The 26,136-nt window shown below is 44.2% G+C and overlaps 1 protein-coding gene across 6 annotated transcripts; it reads right to left on the bottom strand.

Annotated features, from left to right (window-relative positions):
• Positions 1 to 7,587: 7,587 nt before the first annotated feature.
• bcorl1 (BCL6 corepressor-like 1) lies at positions 7,588 to 26,082 on the bottom strand. Of its 6 annotated transcripts, none has more exons than XR_014117646.1 (13): positions 21,684 to 21,859; positions 17,284 to 17,370; positions 14,561 to 17,191; positions 14,228 to 14,363; positions 13,617 to 14,084; positions 13,195 to 13,403; positions 12,680 to 12,943; positions 12,371 to 12,537; positions 11,013 to 11,158; positions 10,168 to 10,245; positions 9,719 to 9,893; positions 8,996 to 9,599; positions 7,588 to 8,707 (listed from the first exon to the last, which is right to left on the bottom strand). XR_014117646.1 is itself a non-coding variant. In XM_027022581.3 (12 exons), the coding sequence occupies exons 2-12, from the start codon at positions 17,287 to 17,289 to the stop codon at positions 9,281 to 9,283; spliced, it is 4,599 nt and encodes a 1,532-aa protein (XP_026878382.3). In that variant the 5' UTR covers positions 17,290 to 17,370; positions 25,931 to 26,082; the 3' UTR covers positions 7,588 to 9,280. The 6 variants fall into 6 exon arrangements, 3 of the variants coding, with proteins under 3 accessions (XP_026878382.3, XP_026878381.3, XP_081555277.1); XR_014117648.1 differs by having other exon boundaries at positions 7,588 to 8,192; XR_014117647.1 differs by having other exon boundaries at positions 7,588 to 9,132; positions 9,229 to 9,599.
• Between the last annotated feature and the right edge of the window lie 54 nt (positions 26,083 to 26,136).

Genomic DNA, 26,136 nt, shown 5'->3' with positions numbered 1-26,136 from the left:
TTCAGTGTGACCTCACCCCTCATGAGTGGGTGTGTGTTTGTCCAGATTAGAAGAAATGGGATGCAAGAACAAGCTGAGTGATGGGGCTAGTCCTATACCACCAGAAACAGAACTTTCTCCCTATAGTTCTTAGTACATTTTCTTGAAAGCCTGAAGTGATCAGCATGCTCTTCATCCCAAGCCCCTCCGTCATTGCTCCTACATTAGGAGCATCGGATATAGATGGAGATTTAATGTTTCATAAGCAGTGACTGTCCTATTCCAGGGTACCACAACAGCAGCCTCCTGGTATTTCCCCATAGCAACAGTTATCTCAACAATGGCCAATCAGAAAACGTCAGGGTTTGTGGGGTTTTTTTTTTTTTAAAAACAACCCTCTTTCTGTTTGGCGTTTAAAGAACAGCAAGAAAATTAAAGCTCAGCAGGCCTGAATTTTAGGTCAGAGCCCTCTTTTAAAGGCTAAAAGCTGATGTTGATCTTGATTTTAGCATGCCATTTTAAACCTGAATTTACATATTGACCTTAAACCATAGGCCAATTTATTGAGTTACACTAATGGGACTAAGTGTCATCATGATTTTCATTAATGTTTAAGTATTTCTGTTCCTACTAATACCACAAGAGAGAAATATGTTGGCATAAGCATTTCTAATTGTGCTGAAATTTGTGCCAATATATTGAATCTTATCTGGACCCAAAATAACATCATAAATTTGATTGCAAGGAAGCCCATGTTCATTACACCTTTAGAATATCTCCCTTTGGAAACCCCCCCCAACCTTGCTATACTGGTTCTGATAAAATGACTTGTCAACCAGTATGTTCAAAGTGGTTCAGGTTTTTTTTTTTTTTTTTTTTTTTCCTTCTCCCCTTCTTTCTCCCTTGGTTTGGTTTTGTCTTTATAAAACACGGAGTATTGCCCACTACAGTTATGATCACTGGATTTCTCTGCACATGTCAGTGTTGCAGGAAAGGTCAACATGGCATGAGAGTCCCTTGGAGAAAATATAACACGGGACCATGTGACCATGACGGCCTGGGGGACAGGAGTAACACAAGGATACGCGTGAAAGGCCACTCAGACACCACCATGGTTATCAGAGCACGCCGAGACTGCATGATGGAGCAGACAAGCCTTGGCAAGGTTTCCACAGACGGTTGCCCCGATCTCGCACAGCTGCCTGGGTTGTACCAATTTATGCCCTCTGGCAAGCACCAGGGACACTTTCTCAACAGCTGTAAAATAAATGATTGGCATAGATGTGAGACTTGTGTTGTTGTCTGCCTTGCTACCTGGGAATGCCTAATAAAAGTCTGAGGTCAGGTTACACTGGAAACTGGTAATCTGAAGATGGCAGTTGTAGGCAGCCTTAAAATCCAACAAAACATTGATTGGGTTCACTAGACAGAAATCATGTGGGAATTCCTAACTGGGTTGTTAAGAAAATATAAATGAAACATTATTTGAACTTTTCCATAATAAAAATACTGTGCATAATCTTGTAATTGGATTAATTGATCAATTCACAAATGTCTACAAAATTAGTCCATTATTAATCCCTGTGTTTGACAAATACTAGAAGTAACAATAATTAAAAAAGCTATTTGGGTATTAAATAAGAAAGGTGGTCGTATCAACATGCACTATGCCGATCCCCCAGTTTGTAGCTTCTCATATCAAATGGATTTCCCAATCAAAAGCTTTCCCTTGACTTTTCATTGTATTTTTGCTTTCCTAAAACGTGTTAGCGTGAAGGGTCAGATGGGAAGGATAAGGCGATGCTCAGCCCACTCTGCCTCACAATACTCAGCCTTGTGCCGTATAATGACGGCCTGTATGCTCCGCCACAGTACTGCCTCTCTCCCTCCACACAGGACCGCACGACACCGAGAGAGAAGCGACCCTTTCACATACGGCTCGCGTAAGCCCCTGGCGATGCGTGAAACGGGGGTTGGACAGATCCGTCGGGTTTGACTACAGATGAGGGTGCTGGCGAACATGGCTGATCCTGGTTGCACCATGCCCTCAAAAAAAGCAATGCAGACAGCCTAATTACACCAAGTACCCAGTCGTAAAACCTTTTTATTGCACACTGTGTTTTATGATGGTGTTCAATAAATGTATCAGTATCTGCTTGGCTGGATGTGTAGACCTGATTGTGTACCGAGTATGTACTAGTTGTATAAGTTTTGATAGGGGTCTTCTTATGTTATTTTAGAAGTATTTTATTGGCAAATTAATAAAATAGATTCAACCTGCAAAACAAATTGTGAAAACACATTATGGAACATTTTATTTGGTCACAGTGAAGCTTTAGATGGAATATCATGATTATTGTAATAGTTCTATAACTGGATATCTACCAACTTACCATCTTGATTCCAGCTTGCCACTATGAAAAAAATGACATTGGTGAAATATGGATGAAATATGTACATCTTACAGTGTAGTTAACTATTTGAAATTGCAAGGTACTTTTGATAAAGCTAAGTATGATGATGCAAAGAGATAAACAGGACGCTATGTTAACAGGTCCTGAAGTATCTTCCGATAAACTACATACATTTGACTTTTGACAACTCTAACGTTTTACTTCATATTTATCTGGAAAGGTTATGGGCATCTGCATCTGCTCAGTTAAAGCATGCACACTTTGAAAGAAAGCTTCTACATAATCCTAGCAATGGGTGTTTTGGTTTATGTAAAAACTGTTCTGCTGGTGTTAAGACATCTTCCTTGGGATCAGGAACAATGTGTTCTTTTTTTTGCAAACATCCCTCCCACTGAACTCGTACAGCAGGCTTTAAACCTACAGACGTGCCCCCTTCCACAAACTGTAACAGGAAACTCTGGCTGTCCTGAATAGAGTAGTGGATCAAAGCTCCAGAAGCTGCAGTCTGCAGAAAAGGAGCTGAGGGCTGCCTCTCCTCTAGGCCTTGATATTGTTTCTTCTCAGTGAAATTTTTTGTCCTTGAGCAATGTCACAAACAAGGAGAGCCGAACTTAGCGTAAACAAAGGACTGTAATAATTATTTCCCTTATATTACAGTGGCTCAAGACAATGCTGAAGGGTAGATTTCAAAGAGGTTCCCTTGCTATTTTCAGTCTCTCTGCTAAGCTTGCACAACTTCCCACTGCACTAGAACGTATAGGCACCCTTGTTACGAAGACATAGCCCATATCACTCGCAAGCTCTGCACGTGTGAGCCTGGCCCACGAGCAATGCGCTGCACATGTAACCAGAAGAACGTGCAAGGGTTACACAAGTGGGTGGGTGTAGAGCTCCCAGCTGTAGCTATGCACGCCATCGCCTAGGAAACGCCAGTGCAGAGCACGACATTGGAGTGTCAGACCACTCGCACACCTTTTCAGCATGTTGAGATGACTGATCTCACCTAAGGTGCCCTAGCTCAGTCTTTAGATGTTATGCTGCCTACTGATATGTTTCATGTTACCTTGGTGTTAACCTTGGAGAAAGGTGTGAACCATGTGTTATTTATCTGTTGTAGGCCTTTAAAAATGAAGGCACAGAATCATTAGCATATTACTCTTTATCTCTGGAAAGCATGCCTTGGAGTGGCATAATGCTTTAGTCATCAATTTCTGCTAAATCTAGCTAATCAGTGCTGGTGCTGGAATATATATATATATATATATATATATATATATATATATATATATATACACACACACACACACACACACACACACACACACACACCTGGTAGCACAGTTCTGGGTTTGCATTCCCAGAGAACACAAATACTCTACTTAACAATGTCTATGAATGTATGTATGTAGGTCACTCTGCAGAAGAGTGTCAGCCAAATGCAGAAAATGTAAATGCATGTAAAAGACAATATTGAATTCATACTGACTACTATCAACAATGCTGATACGACCCTACTTGCAAATTGTGTAACGCATCTTTAATATACTACTCCAGCCCCACTTAATGTTACATCAGTTTATCAGAACGGTCTATATACACTCTGATCAAATGTGCTAGCATTGTGCAAAACACCAACCAAAAAAAACATGATTATGCACATCCTATGGAAACATGTGGAAGCATAGTCCTAATATATCAGCAGATCTTCTTATCTCTGGGTGCTTTCGCTAATTAAAGACCCTAGATGTACTTACACATTCACAATTCATGAGCATCTTCAACCACAAATTAGTTGATTTATGTGAAGCGCACTCCAAACATTTTCAGTAGGAATCACATTAAAGTGTACTATTTCCCTGAGCATCAGAGACGCTGAGCGTCAGAGACCTTGTGCATATAGAAATAGCAAAAATCTGAATTCCGCAGGTGCAACCGTTTAGTGTCATTTAATCTAACCTGCTGGGCAGGGGTAGGACAATTATGATGCATCCCACAGACTAGACCATTAGCAGTTCCACAATGCTGCAGCAGAGAATGGAGAGCTACAGTTTTTCCACTTTAAACTTTAATAAAAAGTCTACTTTAGATTTAATACAGTAAGTGCATTTCTAAACACGCATATGCCCGTGATTATATCTGCGTATACAGTCTACAGTAAATTTATGAAACGATCAACATGTGATTTAGCGCACACAGCTGCATAGGTCTTAGACTTGTACATACTCAATGAAGCATCAGCTGTGAATTTCCTGGTTTGTTCCAGGTCAAATACAGCATGGTATATAGCACTGGCTACTTGACAGTTTAATCCCGCCGATATATAGTGTCCAAGAATAGCTGTCCCCAACAGAAAACTGCACTCAGAACAGCCATAGATTATAGACTATTAAATTTAGTTTGATAATTTATGTCAGGTTTAAATTAATTCCATTATCCAGAATCCCCAGAGTTCTACCATTACTGTGTGATTGACTAAACTAAGTTAATGCAGACAAGAATAAAAAGAATAAGATTTTTATTACATATACAGTTATGAGCATTCAAACCCTTACAGGTTTGATAACGTTCTAATAAAGAATAATAAATCACTTTTACTTTAATGTTTAAATTTCCCTCAAGTTCATTTAACGCCAAAGTAATTCAGCTCTGCTAGCAAATTTGGGGTAAGTAATTCCAGTAGCAAAATAGAATCTTAATTAAAATGTAAGTGGTGGCTCGTTTAAACTGTGAGAAGGTTTTCCCTGCTTTAGAGGGGAGATTCTAAATGGGAAAAGGGAGAAGAAGAGATGTCTGCGTCTGCTCACTTAGGGCAAAGGGCCAAACTCACAGCACCGCCCCTTTCGCGGACATTGAAAGAAAGCTCTTACATAATCCTAGTTTTAACAAAAGTTGAACTCTCTGAACTTCGCAACAGCAGACAGAAGCTTAAAGTGAAGATGACGATTCCAGTTTCCAGACTTGTTATCATTTAGACCTTTTGATTTTTGGCTGCAAGAAGTGTCTGTAGTGCTTCAGTACAGTCACACCCAACCGGGAGTGTCAATAGGGAAACTCTCCATAGTCTGCTTAGCTATTATTCTCTACTTCAAAGGATCAAGTTAGGCAAATGTGCTGTTATAGGAATTCTAAAAATAACTTTAAATCTATTCATCTGATTAGTATGTTAAAAGTTATTTATTATTTCACCAGACATGCTTTGCTGTGACAAATTTGAAAAATGTGCATGGATCAATTATTCTATTATTTACCACAGCATGGCTTCCATAGCGATTTAGAATTTTTAGGTACTTTATTTTCATTGAATGGCAGTGTATTTCTGCTTGCATCACGTTGGGACTTGCCCCAATTTTAAACCAATCAAAATGTAGCAGTCATGCAAAGGCTAGCCAATGGCCAGAGGTAGGTCTGAATGATTTGGTGAAGGGATGTCTCTGAAACCTGAAGCCGGGGATGATGTCATACGGTTTGACTCTCAGCAACAGCCACCAGCCGTCTGTTTGCATACTCCGACTGAGATTCAAAATCCATAGTGGAGACCATAAATGGATCTATTTGATACCATGGTAGTAAACAGAGACTTTGGATACTTACAGTACAGTACAGTACAGTACAGGGAAACAATGACCCATGAGGAGCTGATTTAGACTGAATTCAGAGGTGAATTAGTTTTGTGTTAAATGAGTTTAAGGGAAATTTTACCACTAAAGCAAAACAGATTTATAATACTTGATTAGAACATTATCAAATCTGGAAGGATTTCAATAGTCATAACAATAAAAATCAGCCTACATGATCATAGCCTGCATTATCTCTCTTTATACAAACACGCTTAGTAAAAGATTATTTAAATGTTTCGCTTATTTATAGAACTAATAACTGTTAGTTACCTCTCATCAAACTGATCTTTACGGTCTGACGAACTCTAGTAACCTACTAGGTTCCCATGCATAATTTGCACTAATCAGATAAATAACCCTATGCAAAACCCCTGTCTTACTGCTGATTTAAGATTATTTTATAAAGAGTCCAGGGGTAAATATTAGCAGCTTATGATGGCGTCTACTCTTTTAAGATCACTTTGTGCACAATGCAGAAGCCCCCCATCTTTTTGTAGCCTACCTATCTTGAGTAATTCGTTTTTTGTACTATTATCTTGTTACAGTGTTAAAGTACTAATGAAAGAATGTCTTGATTTCGTACTGCCCCATTGATCTTTTTTTATCTTAAAAGGCTGCAGAATGTCCTTTAGTAAGTTCTGGGCCTCAGGCATTCTTTCAGTACCACTGGTTTAACTGATCATTACATAAAGCAGAGCAGGGGTTCTGAAATCTACTTAATACGAAACCACAGGCCATTACAGCTCATACGTTGCACACGTAAGCCGCTACAGCTTTCTATGTTCCACTGCACTTCTACTGTCCAAAAATATTTTACATCTGCTTACACAAAAACAAATCAAACAAGCGTGAAGCAGCAGAACCCTATGCAAGCAGGGCAAGTTGTTAAGCAATTTCAAAGTCTCAAGACTTCTCACTCTTACTTCTCACTGAGAGAAGTCTCAAGACTTCTCACTCTTCTCACTCTTACCACAGCGTCGTCTCAGTCTGAACTTAGTGAGTCAGCAAGCTCAGACATGAACTTTCACCCCTGCAAATAGCCTCCTGTCAGTGAACTCCATCTCTAGAGAGCGTGGCCTGCACAGACGCCTCCAGTTTCCTAACTCGCCCCTGGGCCGTGGAATCACACTGCTAGTTTCTCAACCGCTGAATCCATGCCTCCGTAAAAGTGCATCAGGTTATAGGAATGACCTCTGACCTTGCCCCACTGCCGCTTTCAGCAGCTTCCTGTGCATCAAGCTGGAGGGACATAATGCATTGACCCTTGCAACCCCAAAACAACATTTGGAAGACAATACTGTCCCCTTGTGGACTATTATTTGAAAGTGACACCATGGCAGAAGACAGCCAGTGAAAGCAGAACTGCTGCTCATCACAGAGTCCTCCTTACCACGTTTAAATAAAATATCTATTGGAATATTGGAAGGACGTTCATTTACCAGTGTGTAACTACAAGGGATCGCATGTATAATGACCCCTTCTGTTTGAGATATCATAGACTGCTTAATTATTCTACATGCAACATAAAAGACCTTAAAAACGATGACAGCTAGTGAAATGCACTAAACATCACAAGCCAGACTTGACAATCATGCTTTATTCTGGTTGATTTCTTTTAAAAAGGAATTAAACATATCCTCTTCAAGCAGAGTTCTCACAAGCAATAAACCTTCAAAACCGAGTACTTTCGCTCATCATGACTCGCCATATTTCCATAGGTAATGAAACTAAACTCTCTCTTTACATTTCTCTCTCTTCAGTTAAATAGCATTTATTGGTTTCAGTTCAAAAAGCAAAAAGGAAAAAAAAATTCATTGATTGTCAACACAAAATCTGTCTTAGCACCAGTACAATAAAACTGTACTTTTGCTTGTTAAAATACTGTTTGCAGTGAGGGAGAACAGAACATCCTTAGGGTAAAGGGATCATTAATGTGTACATTTCAAATAAAGCACCAACCATACAAAGAAAATGTTCATATATCATTTGTCAGATACACAAAAAAGTCAAATATATTAATGACTATTAAATTAAGCACAAACAACAATCAAACCATGTAAATAAAACACACCACGCGCCACAGAGCTCACGGGGATCAAGAACACCAGGGACACGATCAGCGTAGGAGAAGACTTCTCACGACCTTGAACAGAGCGACGGCTCGGACAGCATCCAGAACAGTCTACAGAAAAAATAATCTCAAAACAAACAAACTAACAAACAAGAAGCACTCCACAGGTTTGCTTTTCCGCCTGCATTATACGAAGACCTTCATACACATGGGGGACTCCCATCAATCTCTTCACGTGTTGTAAACATGATTAGCTCTGGATAAAATGAAACTACCGATCATGGATGATTTAAAAATATTTCTTGGGGGAGGGAAAAAAAAATATTCTGAAAAAAACCCACAATCAGAGTTCATAAATATAAGAAAACAATATATTTAATGCTACACTGCATAAAAAAGGAAAAAATAAACCCACAAGATAAAGGGCATGTTGGTAAATGAGGCTTGCGGAGTTGCTGGGGCGGAGCTGTGCTGTGGCGGGGAGGTGAGCTGAGGTAACGCGAGGTAAGCAGGGCCATATGCTCTGGGCCAGGGGTCCTCGCCAGAGAGCGCAGGCCTCTCGCAGCTTTACAGAGGAACCATCTGGCCCAGAGGCCTTCCTGCCTCAAGTAGCTGGGCATAAGCCTCTTATGCGCGAGTTCACCAAGAGAACAAAAAAAAAGAAAAAGAAAAAAAGCCTTGGATTTGACACCCTTTCAAAATTATTCACATATCCTCAAGATCAAACAAACATTAAAACATATCAGTGATAAGTTACAACCAAACATATTCACCCTGATGTCAAGATATACATATATATTTACATATACTTATAGGTATATATATATATATATATATATATATCTATATATATATATACACACACATATATAAAAAGGTTTGAGAACAGTTATTGGATAGTGAAAAATACCTACAGATCAGGACCTGAAAGTTGCGTTGCTAGCGGAGACCTTCCCTAGCCATTCTCCTGGGGGTGATACCAAGGCAAGTCGATCTAATTTGGCCCCTCCCTCTGCTGGAACAGCGCGTGGCCTTGGGAAAAGGGCGTCTTCTGCAAAAGAACGCTGAATGTACAAAGTGCTGGTACTAGTAACGGGGCATCAGTCGCCGAAGAAGAGGCCCCGTGTGCCCGTGGACAGCCCCTCACCCATCTCGGGGCGCAGGAGGGTGAGGCCTGCCGCAGACGGGGTGGCTGTTCGCTATCGGCTGCTGCACAGCCGGGCGGCGACCTCTGACCTCTCGTCCTCGTCCTCCCGCAGGAGCTGTATGGAGGAGCCCAGCAGTCCTTGCAGCTCAGGCACACAGCGCACCAGCTCCACCAGCTCTTCGTCGTCCTCCTCGCCCTCGGCGGGCTGGAGCTCGTCAGGGACCACACACGTCTGGCTGACGCTCATCTGCCTCCAGAGCTCTGCCCTCGGGATGCTCGCAACCTCGAATTGCGGATACCTCGCCCGGAAGATCCGAGCGGACACCTTCAGGCGCTTCAACACGTCCGTCAGCAAAAACCAGTTGCAAAAACTGTTAAGGGTAGGTACTGACATTAGGAAGTAGTTTTTCACACCAAGTCAAGATGTTTGACCACAGAAACTGCAGTACTGCCAGACATTTAAAAGTTAGTCATGTTTATCTGCACTCACCCCTGTGTCAGAGATACTTGAACATGGTAGCAGGGTAAAAGTGGCTCGGAGGAGAATTCAAACAGAAGGCAGTCCGTATCCGAGTCTCTCTCCTTCCCCTGTTCCCGCCATTCCTCCCCTTCCTCCTCCTCAGGCAGGGACAGTAGGAAGTCCCAGCAGGCCTGCTGATCCGTTTCTGGGGAGCAAGTCACAGAGGCAGACTGAAGGACGAGCCAGCTCACTGCTACGTGCTTGTGCTGCCCTCTAGTGAACAGCCATTTTACTAATACCCTACACAACATCGAGGAACATGCACTCTGGGGATGAAAGACTCATCTGGTCAAGACCATATAACTGAGGGTATTCGACAGTACAGTTTAAACTTCTCGACTATAAAGAACTCAGACCACTTGATTATGAGCACTTAAGGTAAAATCTCCACATGCAAATGAGTCTTTGAATCTTCTTACCAAACACAGAGCTGCTGTAGAAATCCCACTGGAGACTAGGATCCTGGTCAGTGCGTCCCTCCAGGTCAGTGAAGTACTCTGAGTAAAGAGACATGTAATTTAGAAAGTCAAACTGAACTGCCAGAGAGCTTTATTCAGGCTCTGTGGTATATTAAAAGTAGCTGCCTATTGGATTTTGCTTAGATATGAACCATCGTATTACAATAACATTAGACATCAGCTACCAGCTTTAAATAAGTTACTAAAGGATATCTGGACTATGCCGTTCCAGTTGCTGTTTCTAAAATGGCTTTTCCAAAGCCTGTGATGAGGTGTAGAAAAAGGCTACAAGTACAATAGTGCTACTGTTACAAACTCCACATAGTCGCTCTAGACAGTGATAATACACAGTCTCGAAAAAGTGTAGATTTGTATCAACAACAACTAAAAAAAATGTTTTCCCCCACTTGTCGCAACGGAGATGGAATACACCTATTTTTAAATTTAAAAAATCAGGCATGTAACACATATTTAAAATGCCCTTAATGAATTTCAGCAGCAGTGCTCATTTTCAAGGTAGGAAAATCGTAGTTTTAAATTTTCTTTTCACGTGTTTGCTGAAAGTGCACCAAAGATTATTAATGCAACAAGTGTATTTACTTCAGGGTTATTTCGGATTTCATGCAACAATTCGTAATTAAAACACATCCTCACACCCCCCCCTACCCACACACACCCCCATACCCACACACAACCCTACCCACACACAACCCTACCCACACACAGCTTGGTTTTACTTTTACATCCAGGGGGTGACTGTGATGTGCTGACAATGAACTGTGATATAAGCAATGCATGTGCATTACCTTTGAGGAAGGCTTTCATGCTGGGACTTTGGGCCAGTTTGACAGCTGTCTGGCCAGAGTAGGTGGCCAGTGTTGGATCTGCACCGTGGTTCAGCAGCATCCACACCGCTGCTAGGTTATCAGCAGCCACCGCGTCGTGGATGGGGCTGCAGGGGATCAAGTGCAACACAGCGTTGAGAGGACCTTCTACGGGAGAACGGCAGAGAGCGTCCTGCCTCATAGCCCAGTGTGGGAACCGGACTGTCTCAGACTGCGAGTCTGACTGCAAGCGGACCGTGAGAAGAGTTGAGAAGATCGCTGGAATCTCTCCACCCACCATCAGCACCTCCCACCACACACACGCACACACACACACGCACACACACACACACACACACACACACACACACACACACACACACACACACACCAGCATGGTGGATGGCCCCTCCCACCCTTCTCTCTGTCTCTTGACCCTCCTGACATCCGGCAGAAGGTACTGGAGCTTCCATACCATCGCTGCCAGAATCCACAACAGCTTCTTGCCAGAGGCAGTCACTCTACTTAACACACTGCTGCCTGCCAACACCCACCTGGACTAAGCAAGAGTTCCAGGACCATCCGGACTCCTCCCCCCCAAGAGAACATGCATCTTTCCTGCACACCTGCACTTTAAACCAGAGAACTCTCTTGTGGACTGTGCCCTTACAGTGCACCAGGCTGCCGCCGCTATTGAGAGTGTTCCTCCTACCCAGTCTATTTTCTGACACAGAATGTACATTTTTCACAGTTTACAGACCTCCTCAGATGACACAGAAGCTGCCACTGAACACAGACCTACATTACGATGCTACTCGTATCTGCTAGTGTGTCCAGAGCGTCGACTGTCTTTTGCGCTAAATGTTCTGTGTTTTTATTGTATTCCCTGCTTCAGCTGCACTTCTCGCCCACCCTTTGGTTCTGCACTTTGTAGTCCTGCGCACACTTGCCGCTCTGGTCTTGCTGTCTGCAGCATGGACCAGAAGAAACACTGTCTCATTCCAACAACGAGCATATGGTAGAATGATAAATCCTAAACTTGAACTTAACACGAAAACCCCACGTGCACTGCATGCAGGAAAAAGTGGAGACGATTACCCTTAGGAGATCGAGCAAAGTCATGCCCTTTTCAAGAGATTATAAGTGACCGGCAATTAAAAGGTCAAACGTAAAGTGAGGCGGGATGTGTGTGTGTGTGTGTGTGTGTGTGTGTGTGTGTGTGTGTGTGTATGTGTGTGTGTGTGTGTGTGTATATGTGTGTGTGTGTGTGTGTATGTGTGTGTGTGTGTGTGTGTTTGTGAGGCCAAGGCCCGCTCGTGCCGGCCACGCCTGCGGCTCACCGCGTCCCGTCCTGGGCGCTGCAGTTGACGTCAGCGCCGTGCTTCAGCAGCACCTGCACGATGTGCGTCCAGCCGCGCGCGCACGCCTCGTGCAGCGCCGTATAGCCCGCGTTGTCCTGCCGGTTCACCTCCCGCACGTCCTTCTCTAGGCAGTACAGCACCACCTCCTTTAGATGGGGGAGGGTGTGTGTGTGTGTGGGGGGGGGGGGTTATTAAACCACTTGTTTGAGATCCTCAAAGCATGACAGATGTTAAAAGAAGCTGAGGACGTGTGAGAGGAGAGAAGGTCTGGTCTGGCGATGTGTCTACCTGGTATCCCAGTCTAGCGGCTCTTTGCAGCAGTGTCTCCCCGGCGTTTTTGTTCACGATCAGCCGTCGCACCTCCGGGGGCACCGGGCGGCTGGGGGTGGGGTCAGGAGTCGTGCCTCTCCCGGGCCCTCTCTTTTTAGGAGGGGAACTCAGTGGGCCCTTGGGAGAGGCGAAAGGGGCGAAGGGCTTCTTGGCCACGGGGTTGTCCTCCTCTGTAGACTGTGTCGCCGAGCGCTTACCCAGAAGGCCACGCTTGGTTTTGATCTGGAATAAATGCATCGGAGGAGTGAGGAGTGAACCGCAGGAAGGACGTGACATTGAAAGGGCAGGCGCTGCCTCGCGCGCTAAACTGGGAGAAGCCCAGCTGCCGCATGTAAAAGGGGAGCCGCCGGCCTTGTAGGAACGCCAGATGCCAGTAGGGGGCACCAAAAGACCAATTAACAAATGCACACAGCCTCCCGTGGTAAAACCACGCTTCTAGATGCTTGCTCGTCATGATCTATGTAACCACCAACCTTTTTCTGCTCCTCTGTATCACACAAGTGCTTGCTCTTGAACTTCCTCTTTCCCGGAGGTTTGTCGTTAAATTCCTGGGTGGGGGGACTGTCCTGACGTCGTGCGGTCCCTGAGCGGGTGTACAGGGACCTCCTGGGGCTCAGGTCAGGACTGGGCACTCCATATGTCAAAGCGCTGCTGAGCCGAGGGAACAGGGCTGTCTTCTCATCTGAAATCACAACAACAAGCCCTGTAAACCCAAATAATTCACAACAGTCTCACAACAAGACCACGTGGTGTTCCTCAATTAGGTATAGGATATACTTCTATGTAAAATTGAAATCTCAAGCTTCAACAGTACTGAGTAAGTCTTGGAACGAAAACAATTGATGCTTAAGCTCAACAGGTCTGCAGAACCAGCTCCAAGGCATTTGCCCTTTACCTGCACCTTGGTCCTCTCTAGAACCAGGTCTCTCCTTCTTCTGCCCATCCGCCTTCTCCTTCTCTGTGATATACTCGCCATTCTGGTACCTGCGGTTCCTGCAACGCTTCCTCTTTTTCATGGAGGCAGTATCTCCTGTCTCGGCCTTTTGCGAGGCCCTGGCCTCGTCCGTGTCCCCTGCCTCGGGTAGTGGGTTGAGGCGAGGCCGTCCCCGCGGCCGGCGTGGTGGGGCGGCTGGAGTGGTACTCAGTGGTACTGAAGAAAAGGGCGGGTTCGGAGGAGGAGGAGGAGGAGGAGGAGGAGGAGGAGTGGGCGGAGAAGCGAAGCTCCAGTCTCTCAGCAGAGCCTCGTCGGTTCGCCGGCGCCCCCGTCTCAGCCGCGGGGAGGGCGCCTCCTGGACCTCTGCCTCCTTGCCGGTGCTGGGGTCCTCCTCTGCTTGGGCACTGCTGATCAGGCTGCTCTCACAACCTACGGAACCACAACCAAGGACAGTCATTTCAATAAACCTGTCCAGGACATAAAGATGAGAATGAATACCTCTGAATAAATGTCTAATGCGAATGTACATATATTAAATAATAGGCCTGGTATACTGTAAATCAACGCATTACTGGTTCTGTGTGGGGGAGGCTGCTCCATTTTAACTGGACTGCTCTTCCCTTTCCGAACTTTGCCCATCACTTCAGGGGCTCGACAGGTACTGTCCTTCAGTATACACTTTTCCACAATAGATGAGATGTCTTTCTTCTGTTGACAACAGAAACCCAAGCATACTGAAACGTCATATTCTATTATCTTGATTATTCTATTGTGCTTGATTAAAACAGCTAACAATAGTAAAATAGCTGTTAATGTTAAAAGAATTCAAAATGACCATGGCTATCTAAAACGATATAGAAATACTATAGGTTTTATATCATAATCAAACATAGCCTTAAGCTCACTTTTCTAGAGGTAGAGCCTTGCATTACTGTGACACTCTCCTTCCCCTGCTGCGTTTTTGTGTGTGTGCCGGTCTTCTTCGGTGTTTCAGGAGATGCCCTCTCCTTAGCGGGCTTCCTTGTTTTTTTCTGTTTGCCGACTGGTACTGATCCTTTCCCCGTGGAAGGCATATACTCTTTGGCACCATTCGCTTTCCTCTCTCCTTCCGCGTCTGCTGCAGTCTGGGCCGGGTGGACGGGTATAGCCATCCCCTCCGGTTTAGAACGAGAAAAGAGTTCTGTTTGGGTTGCAGGCTTTCCTCTTGCTGTGTCCTCCACAAGCTCCTGGGCCAGTTTACACTCATTCCTGCCAGATTTAATACTGGAAGCGCACCTTTTCCTGGGACTGCTTATCTTTGACTTCTGGCTGCCACTGCCGGTCAAGTTTTCAGACTGCTTGGTCTGTTTGTCATGGCCCTTCTCCTTGGGCACAGTGACAGGGGCCTCCTCTCTATTGACCGGGGCTGTGGTGTCTGTGGGTGGGGAGGCTCTGTCTGCTTTGGAGTCCTGTGCCTCTGTGGTTCTGGAGGGCGTAAAGGCGGTGGCTGCAGTCTGCTGCAGTAAGGGGTCCTGACACCTGTTAAGCACGCTGACCACCTCAGGATTCCTAGGTCCTGCAGCAGAGTAGCTCTCACCGGTCAGTGCTGTGGTCTCAAGAACTTTCTGCTTCACTATCGACTCCAGGTTGGACAAGGGGGACTTGGTTTTCTCCCATTTTTCGTCTTCCAGTATAGTTGGGATTAATTCAGAGCTATGGAAAAGGGGGGTCTCACAAGGCATGTTGCCTTTGACTTTAGATGAGGCTTGCATCTGACTTGATCGCTTCTGCGCAGACATCCCCTGGGAAATAACGCTAGGCTGTTGCCATAATGATTTAATAACTGGAGGTGAATAAGGAATTCCTGCTTTTCCACCCAAAGACTTCCGAGGGGACTGTGAGCTTGCAGTAACAAACGGTGGCGTGGATGGAAGCTCCTGCGCCCCAGGGGAAGTAGTAGTAACAGAGTGTTTGATGCCTTTATTTTGCTGGCTACCTTTAACTGAGAAATGTGCCTTCTTACCCCTGGAGGCCAGTTGCTCTCCTTGATCAATAATGGAAATGGTCTCTTGCTTAGCAAATGTTTGAATGTCTTCAACAAAAGCGGTATTTTTCCCGTCTTTGCTACGCAAGGTAGATGCCAGTATGGGGCTGGCCACTCCGACATATGTACCTGGGAGATTATTTAATGATCCTGGACTTGATCCTTTACCCCATGGTGCACCAGGTTCCAAATTGTTGTGATTGCTGATTTTTGAGGAGGATCTCTGGCCTGCACCATTTCGCTGGGTATCTGGTAGAAGAGCATATGTAGTGGCTGTACCCAAAGTGGTCTGAGCCTTTTTGGTGGCATGGACATTCTTCTGACGAGGCTCAACTGAGTGATGCTCAGTTGTAGCAGTGGGACTGTTCGGTGTATCCTTCACGCATTTGGGACGTTTGGATTTTGAAGACAAGTCAAGGGGCACATCTCTTGCTTCTGGGGGACAGGAAGCATTTTGCTCCTCGGCGGCGGATGAAGTCTTAGGTTTCAAATATGCCACAGAGGTTTTTTCCACCCCTCTGAATGGGGGACATTTCTCTACGAGGCTGAGTAGCCTGCTCTGAGTGGTAATGTTGGCCAGTGCTGAACTACAGCAGATGGCAGCGGTGGGAGAGATGGTGTAACGTGTCGGAGGGGCTGAGCCTTGTGTGGCCTGTTGCACTGGCAGCGGAATAGCTGGGCTAACAGCAGAAGATATTGTGGATTTGTGTTCTCCTACACCTTTGCAACCCTTGGCATTAGATAAAGAGTCACTCCGGCCTTTAGATGTGGAGGTCAGTGGTTTCTTCTCAGAAGCAAGGCCCATTGAGAACTGATATGGGTATGTTTTGAGTCTCGGTGTCATGCTCGAACCAGGGCTCGGTGCCGGACAGTCTTTTTGAAACTGGCCAGCTGTGGCTTCTCTCAAAGCGGCAATCTGGCCCAGTGCTGGAGGCAAGGTGATCTTACAGAGAGGGGAAGAAAAGTTAGAGGAGGGGAGGAAAGCAACAGGTTGGCCAGGTTTGAAGAGCGTTGAACACTGGAATCCTGGGGGAAGGGCAATCACAGGCTGGGTGTGGCCAGGGCTATGAGGGCTTTTTTTATTCGAGGTTGCACCACCATGAACAGAGTTCACCGACTCCTCTGCGGCAACCTTTTTCCCACAAGGCCAGTGGTGAGTGGGGTAGACGCCTGCACCATCGGCCTTGGCTTTTGGAACCTCTGTCCTATCGGGCAACGGCGTGCTCAAAGGATCAGTGCTGAACACAGGAGCATTGTTGCGAAGATGGGAGGGAGGGACTTCGGGACAATGGTTTGAATTGCTGGCCTTGCTGGCCTCTGAGCAGAGCCCAGGCGCTTTGCAGTCTGTGGATGTCCTCAGCTTGTTCTGCTGACTGTGAGGCACATCTCCTCTGAGTTCAGGAGGCAGTGTCTGCTGTGGATTCCCCACCATACTCTCGGAGGCCTGGGCAGGGGCACTGCTTGCTCTGCTCACTGTGCCGCCATCCCCCACATTCATTGGCGAGGGATCCACCTTAGCAAACAGGACAGGTGTTAGGGTATGAAACAAAGTGCTTGCAGGGAGAAATAGGAAAAGCGCTCGTCAAATGCCAAAAACTGTGTCACCTGCATAGGCGTTTTTTAACACAGCATTCCTCACGGTGTGTCCACAGATGTGTGTTTACAAGGTTTTCTTTTGTATAAGGTACAGAGCTAAACAGAAGGGGGAAAGCTGGCATGAAAAACAGCTTTGATCATTCTGAAACATTTTAAACATTATAGACATTTAAAAGCTTTTCAAAAAGCTACTTCAAAATCTCTACAAATACATGACTTTCCCGAAGCTCTCAAAATCACAATACTTTACAATTTCATCATTATTCAAATATTCAAAACAGCCCATGCAGCACTAAATCTAGCAATGAATATCAGAGCAAAACTGACCCGGTTTCCATGTGCCCAAGTGTCCATAAGAGACAAGTACACACTTCATCATTCAACTAAAGCCTTCCAGCCTATGTCACTCATTTTTTCAACTTTGTTTTATCTTAGTTCCAATCTAACCGAGAGCTTTTTAGTTGTAAGGAAACTAAAATGCTGTCACAAGGTCAGTTGAGGCCTTAATTATTTCTACGGAGAGATGATTACAACCTTATGCTGTGATTCTGAGTTCTATTTAAAATCCAGCTGTTTCAAAAACTTATTCCAATAAATCATTCTGGACTCTTTTTTATCTTTTACCATAATATAAGATATGAATATTTTCTTCCCTGTTTTGACTGTCTACCACTACCACCGTCCCTGTAATGAAATTAGGTTGTTCAAGTACACTATGCCAGCAAGCATGGAGTATGAGAATCAAAACAGCTATCATTTTCAAAATACCAGGTACCTAAGGCTGGCTTCCTGAAATTTGAAAATGTTTCAATGGACATTTCTACTTTACCTGAAGGAAACTCACAGCTATGTAATGTGAGTGGGTTCCAGAAGGAAACAGATACATTTACCTAATGTGTAAAACATATCCAGAGTACTTTCATCCTACTGTATTCCTACAATAATGTATGTTTTTGTCTGTGTGACCATTTTTAATTATTAATCACAAACCTGCGAGTCAAATATTTTCCTTCAGACACTGATGCTAGGGATCACAGTATGCTATTGCTCCAAATATTTAAATATTAATTTAATACATGGATATGTAAAACAAGCATTAATGTATTTTAAAAAAGGTAATTCAAAAGTACTTAACAAACCTTAAGACAAATAGCAATATTACAAACAATGGCATGGTAATTATACAGCCGGGAGCTGCATGAATCTTATTTTTATCATCTGCTTGGTCTCTGGATTGTAGTGTTAAGACTCGGTGCTAAGAATCTAGTCGAAAACTTCCTGTAAATGAGGTTCCTTACAAAAGATGTCACAATTTCCTTTAAGCTGACACTTGAGCAGGAATAAAGACATCCACCACAGACAATGTGCTGACAATGTAACACATACTGTTTAAAATGAACACAATTAACCATAATAATCTTATGATTTTTCAGTATCCTAGGTCATGCTCATGTACCATCATAAAAGCAGATATTAAATTCAACATGGCCATCCCACCTGAACTCTTCGTCAGAATTTTTGAATGTTGAGAATAGAGAGAAAGTTCAACACCAACGATAAAGAAAGTAATACGTGCCATGATTTAGATCCAATGTAAGAAGGGTACTGTGTCAACCAAAAGTAAGATACAAAGCTTCCCTGAACTGGACAGAATTGCTCAGTAAGGGTCACTGTAGGACCAAAAAGGTCAACAGGAAATGAACAGACATATTCACCAAATTCAGGTGGCTATTTTCAACACATCTGGTGGCAGACATAAACCGCGCATAGGTCGGAGGTGTACCAGCACCGCCACTGTCATGTAATCCAGGGCAAAGCCGTACAAGGACCTGGAAGCAAAAACTGCATAACTGGTAAAATGAGACAGATTTAAAAAAAACAAAAAACAAAACAAAAACAAACCCAAAACAAAAACAAACCCAGACGCTCAGATAAGCACGGCCGTCAACAGTCATGCAGCGAACAGACACCAGGCAAAGAGAGGAGGACTCACTCTAGTATCCTCCTAACCTTGGCTGCATTTGCATGACAGCAGCGCCCTGTTGCTGCTCTCCAGAGGGCACGATCAGCAGGAACCCAGCCTCAAACTCCATTGCTCACTTGACACATTGATAGACCTTCTTGTCTTTAATCCCCATCAAGAGCTTTGCCCCTGTTTGGTTAAGATAAACCTGGGATTGTGCAGCTCTGGACACAGCACTTGAGAACACAGTAAGTCAGAGTCCCACCAGGAGAAGGAACAGCAGTGAGAGGGATGATGTTTACCGTAGCGCCTCCAAGAGGAATGCCATGAAGATGCTCCAGCCATACGATCACAGTGAGCATGTATCCATAGGGAAATTCATCTTTAACTACAAAACAATTCAGAAATAAGCTTTCCCACAAAAAGGCAAGGACATGGAGTAAGCTATCCAAACACAACACTGAAAGAGGTTATTTTTTTTCCCAGAGGGTCCTAGTGTTTTTTTTTTTTTTTCAGGAGTTAATCTATTTGATCTGGTAGTGATAATGTGCTCTAAAGTTGACCAAAGCACCCATTTATTAACCCAAGAACTTCAATGTCCCTTTGACTCGTTTACTGTATTCAAAAGTAGGATAACGTTCTTGAGTTTAAATTATTCCTCCTCAAAATTACAATGACTAGAAAAACTAAAACGTCTTGTGGCCAAAAACCCACCCAAAACTGAATAGTAAAATCTCTAAACGTTATTATTGTGCTTTTGTTGCCAGATTAACGTTTCATCGAGCCACAGTATCGTGCACCTGAAAATACCAGGTGAGCGCTGCACCGCCCCGGGTAGACAGGCCGTGTTGTCACCGCACGTAACGGCGACGGCTGGCAATGCCCGTGAACGGGGAACTGGCGGAGCGTACAGGCGACGTATCGGACCGACTTAGTTCGACATGTTCCTCTCCTCGGAGGTCACACATAGCTGAGCCATATCTGAAACGCACATAGTAGTCTGTCTATTTGTAAAGTTTATGATCTCATATCAGTCCACGCAAGCTCATGTCGGGGCCGTTTTGTAACGTTTTAGTCACACTGTCTCATCATCTCCGCTGACACACTTGATTTGAGATCCCTGAATTAAACTGTAAGCGTCTGTGAAAACATCGAGTGGAAGCGGGACCTCGATTTACGAACGTCTTATTGTTTTGATATGCACTACAACGGCGAAAAGCAAAAGGTAGGGCACGGAAATACAACATCGTCTCTGCTCTTGTCTTAAGCACACTCGCTCCCGGTCAATCGGCTCCGCAGCCCTGAGCTCACATGCACAAAGGAGACGCATCCAAGTGTCAAGTCCACGATACATGATGCAGAATTAGAACCAAAAACCCATTTTGGTTGAAACCGAATAGCAGACGATAACAGGTGATAACGCCTATAGGATAAAGCTGATTTTCCGCAAGATGAAAAATTTGTCCTACTGCTCAAAGTCTGACCAGCCCACTCGCTCGATCAAGCTCGGGCTGATAAACAATTGTGGGCTATCACACAATACGGGAGACGATGATTCACAGGGGGGAAACCCTTCGAAATGTTCAGTCTGTTTAGGAATCAGGCTAACAAATAAATTAAAAAAACAACTCTCCATGAGCCATAAATGATTGAAAGGGCGAGGTGTACAAACACACAAACACACACACACATGACACGATGTAGGTCTTCTGAACAGGGATTAACCGAAATAGAATTTGCTCTGCAGAAAGGAACAGCTACATTGTGGATGCACACTCGTGGTGGCCACCATGGAGCCAAACTAACGAGCCGTTCCTCCCGACGTAGCCCGCTGGTCAGTAGCCGATCACAACCTGAAATCCCAAACTGCAAAAGCCTAACCGTGTTTGTCAGCGCCCACCAAAGAGTACTCCAACCATGACGTCCTTCCCTAACCAGGGCTTGCTGAAATAAATCGAGAGAATGCCAGACAACATTTTGAGGGTGATAATCACCTACATGAGGAAACATCGTACTTTGGGGCTGTCTCTGCACATTCCCCCATGGGGTACTTGTAACATTAACTGAACGCTTAACAACAATGCACATGCATCAATAACTGCCGAGCGTTACTTGTGCTGCACGATGTGAAGAGCCACATTCGCACTTAGCAAGGTGTTCTAAATTGAAGTAGCAATTTTCAGATCCCTGCGCAGCGAACTGTCCTCGAAGCAACTATCAGTCTGGATTACGCTGCTTGCAAATGTTGAGACAAGCTTGCCCGCCACTGTACAGATAAATATCTACGAAACAGTGTGTGATCGGCCCATATTGGACCACGCCAGTATTCAAAATGTTAAAACATGACACAGCCTAGAACCGATCCCTTCGTCTACAACACTGAATAATTCCAAAAGATAATTAGCGAACAAGATAACGATGTCAAATTGTAGAAACAATCACCAACCCGTTTGACCGACATTTAGGAGATATTTGTGCATCAAGAGAAAGGCTTTAATTCCGTCTTTCGTTATTGTCGGTCGCAGTTCACTAATCTCGACGATTTTCGGTTCTGAAAGTCCGGGGGGGTTTCGTCAAGACAACCCGTACCGTAGCTCAGTCTCTGGTCTGGTGGGAGAGAGGGGCAGATGGAGGACTGTGAGTATGGGAGTTGTAGTATTTCAAAACCCACGCCCTTGTCGATGCCAATCCCAAGAAGGGAGGAGCAAGGACTGCAGGTACCAGCATGCACCACTGGAGTCCAGCCGCTCAAGGGGAAAGGGGATCGCAACGGTGCGCTAAACTGAAAAACCTTACCCAACTAACAAAGTGAAAACACACCACATAATAGCGAATACGCTACACGTCCCACAGTCCGTGTGGCTGACAGAATAATGTACTTCGAGGATCTCTCCGGAGACTGCGAGTCACAGTTTTGTTTTGTTTTTTAATCTATTTAAAGCGCGAAGAAACAAAAAAGAGTTTGGAGAAGGTGCAGGCTGATGGTAACATTGCAGCGGAATTAACAACACGCGGAGCCGAGACCCTTGTGGGTGTTATTAGAGCTATTCCTGCTCGGCCATGCGACTGATGTCGACACAGGTTTACCGACAATCCGCGCTTCAAGGAGCCTTCCTCGGACCCCAACGGCAAAGAGAAGCACCGGTTCTCAGTGCAGACTTTTTTTGTAGACTTAAATTATCCTGAAATAAAACAACATCGCTGTTTTAGATACTGCGATTTACAGTTTTATAACAGTCGTTGTTTGTTTTCTAATGAGTAAATTCATTTGAAAAACTCGCTTTAACATCGATAGGCTACCGACATGAATTAACACATTTTATGTTTAGGCTAAGGTATAGCTAATTATTTATATTCTACAAAAAGAGATTTATGTTTAAAGCTTATTACTGTGATACAGGAGAACATTAACACAGGTCTGTCATACATTCTGATATTGTATAAACACAAAATATATAAAATACCTAAACAGGCTACTTCGGTTACGACGTGAATTTGAGCTTTTGTCTATTAATGGACAGGAGTTCATCATCAAGTTCATCATGAGGGCCTTTTGAACAGTTTTCCTGCATTTAATTTGGTCAAGTTCTGTATTCCCCTACACGAACGAGTTACCTTTTTAGCTGAAAAGCACACGATCTGTGTTTCTTACTTAAAGAGAGTGGGTACTGTTTATGTCCCAAAAACTCAGCAGTAATGGTTATGGCTTGGGAAATATGTTAATCTTCATTAGCTGGCTTTAAGAGTCTAATTTTATGTCTACTTAGTTTATTTTCAACTCTCTAAAAGAGTATTTAAATTAGAATCAAATCATAAGGTTTGTCAAAAATAAAATGTCTTATTTCTTATCTCCACACTTTTTATGCTTCATGAAAAGACACAATACTGAGTAAATATTACTGTAAGCAGTATTTGCATAGGTATGAAAGCTATTAAAGAAAACCACAGCCATTTTCATAAATTCATTATATCCATCTCCACATCAATATCATAATGGGCAAGGCATTTAGGCATTTTAATGTCAATATATAACACTGATATCAGAAATTTTAGAATTAAACATGCAGTCAGCACATTTCACTACAATTTTGCTATTTTCTGGTTCACCAATCCACATGGCCTGTCATAACATTTGAATTTGCTATCACCAACACTGTCTATCCAGCTACTGTAAGAAAGGCCTTTCCTCAGCCTATGACCAGAGCTTCACAACTGTGTTCATCTCGGCACCACCATTAGGTGACATAATTCCCCGGAGGGTACAGCTCGTAAAAGCATGCCCACAAAGAATGATATGTCACTGTAAAAGTGAAAAAGGCCTGATCCATGGATTCGTCACATCTGTGACCGAGGCCCTCCCAAGAATGTAATCACCCATGTTTTCACTGAGAGGCAAAGATGACAAACTCCCCTTCTCTCTCAGTTCATTGTGTGACATGCCAGTCATTCAGACACAAGTTACATGGCAACGTTGACTGCTGAGGTGATCAGCGATGCTGCATGAACAATTTTGACAAGACAAACGGATAAGTTCCATACACCCTTGAGGATGTATACTTGCCTTTGCATAGTCGGCATTATCACATGACAAGGGAGAGACCTACTACAATGGAAAGTGGCTATAACAGCAATAGCATAAAATGCTTCCCAAAGAATAATATTCCTTTATTTCAAATATTCCACACATTCTTCTGGAAAATTATACTAAGTGTTTGTTTAAATTCATCATACAGCCTAATGCAAAAGTCCACCAGTTTGCAAGAATGCATTATGAGATGACTTCTAATTAGCCATCCCTTGCCCTTCTATCTGCCTGTATCTTAATACTTAGCAGGTATAATACAGATGTATAATAGTCAGTGTCTTGATATTTGCAATAACTTGTTTGATAAGCTATTTAAAACCAACAACAAATGTATAAGTTTGGAAGCAACCCATTATTGACGAGGCAAAACGTGCACTGTGGCTTTTCCTAAGGGTACTACTCTTACATCCTGTCTTCCTCTTCTCATTATACTTTTTACCCATTTTTTGCTTAATCTTCATGTAGCATGCATTTGGGAATTAGCCAGGCACAGAGTAATGTCACAACCGCATCTTTAACAAGCTTCTGAAAACAATCATTGTATCTTCTAGGATACAGTGGAGGAAGTTTAGTGGGACATATCGCATAACGTTTCCTTTCTCAGGCTTAATTTCAAAATATCTTTAAACCTACTGTCTCTCCACACCACCAAGTTCTTGATCAATGAAACTTCACATGGAGGGACCTCAGCACGTGCCAGCCTATCTAGAATAATGACTACAGTTCCGCTCGTCTGTGTAGTAACATTAATATATCTTTGGAGTTGTGACGAGAAAAAAATGATGTACACTGAAGAATATTATGGAACTCCTACGTCGGAGGACTGATACACGTTTACATCACGATTCGAGAATTTGAACACAGCTGCAAAAATGAAAAAATACACTATCATGTATTGTGCCAGTTTGCCATATTAATAAAGCGTTTCTAAGACGGTTCAGCCGAATTAACACGACCTATGTGAAATATTTTTCTCAATTCAGCTCATGCACACACCAATGATTGACTACGGGACAGAGACCGACTCGTCGACAACACAGCGGATAAGAACCCAACTTCAGCCTCGTCTGCTTAAGCCTGTGCTTTCACAGAGAGGAAGAACTCTGTCGAAACGACAGCACGACATCCAGTGACCGCGAAAAGCCCAGCGTGCGGCGAGTCATTGCCTTTACTGCACGGAGCGAGCGTGCGGCGGGCTTCGTGTCAGCAGGAGCACGCCGGGTCTGCTGGAGGTAACCTGCTGCCTTTGCCGACGGACAGACTCCGTTCAGGCTACAGAGATCCCGCCTTCTTAGAGCTTTTCCAGTTATCGTGAGGAGAAAGGTGCCGGTGCAAGCGTTCGCCTCGCCGTGTAGTACATTCTGGACTGCAAGCTATGAAATGTTTCAGGCATCCCGCCTCGGTCACACAAAGCCTATAATCCGAGTGAAAACAGGTCTGTCTCGCCGTGACTTGACATCAAAAGTTAGACACAAAGACTAATCCCTTACTGCGGGCCTAACTTGCGACATTGTAGATGCAAGGACCCCTCTGTTCCGTATCCAATTTAGTGGCAGAAACAAAAAAGACAAAAGAAAGGTTCAACTTCAATCATGCTGTTGTGAAACCCTACGTGGGATGTGGGACAGCAGGCAGGCGCATGACTGAAACGGGCGGTACGGGCGGTAGACCACCTTCCGAGGTGACAGGTTGAGAGGATGCAAGACCTACCCGTAGCCGACCAAGCGAAGGCACGCCAAAGTCATTCAACCAAGACTGCCTGTGTTGACCGCGGGCTGCTGCTCTCATCACTTTTGTAGGCCTAAAACACATGTCATAGCCTGTCCCAATCGACCGAAGACTGCAGATGAGTTACCATTATCATTAGCCGACCGCAATATTCAAACGTAACGGTGGTCCTTATTTTGGAAGGCTACGACTATTAGTCCCAGCTGGTAGGTAACAGATCCTGTACTGGGGGTAAACTGGGAGTTTCATACACTCGTGCAAAGTGGAAAGTTTACAGAGTTGACTGTCGCCGTCCATGGCGTTTTGCAGTGCCCCCTTTAATATGCCCCCTCGCTCGCCAGTAGCGCCTTTGTTAATCGCATGGTACCGCGCCGCCTTACCTTACGCCCCAAACTGGTTTCCTATGCCTTTGAGCGTGACGTATTCATGAAGAGACCGTGAAACGTATAAGTGTCTATGGCTTTTGTTTCAGTTCAGAAGAGTGAATTAGTGAATGATTCAACCCAGTGCGAATTTTACGCTTCTCCCCGCGATCTTCCCTCATCGCCAGTTCTCGACCGCAGCAGCTGGAGAAGAAAATCGCGCA

The sequence above is a fragment of the Electrophorus electricus genome, chromosome 16, assembly GCF_041902795.1.
Source record: "Electrophorus electricus isolate QZ-2024a chromosome 16, ASM4190279v1, whole genome shotgun sequence".
Taxonomy (NCBI): domain Eukaryota; kingdom Metazoa; phylum Chordata; class Actinopteri; order Gymnotiformes; family Gymnotidae; genus Electrophorus; species Electrophorus electricus.
Note: the sequence above shows the minus strand (reverse complement) of the source record. Positions and strands in the feature narration are given on the sequence as shown.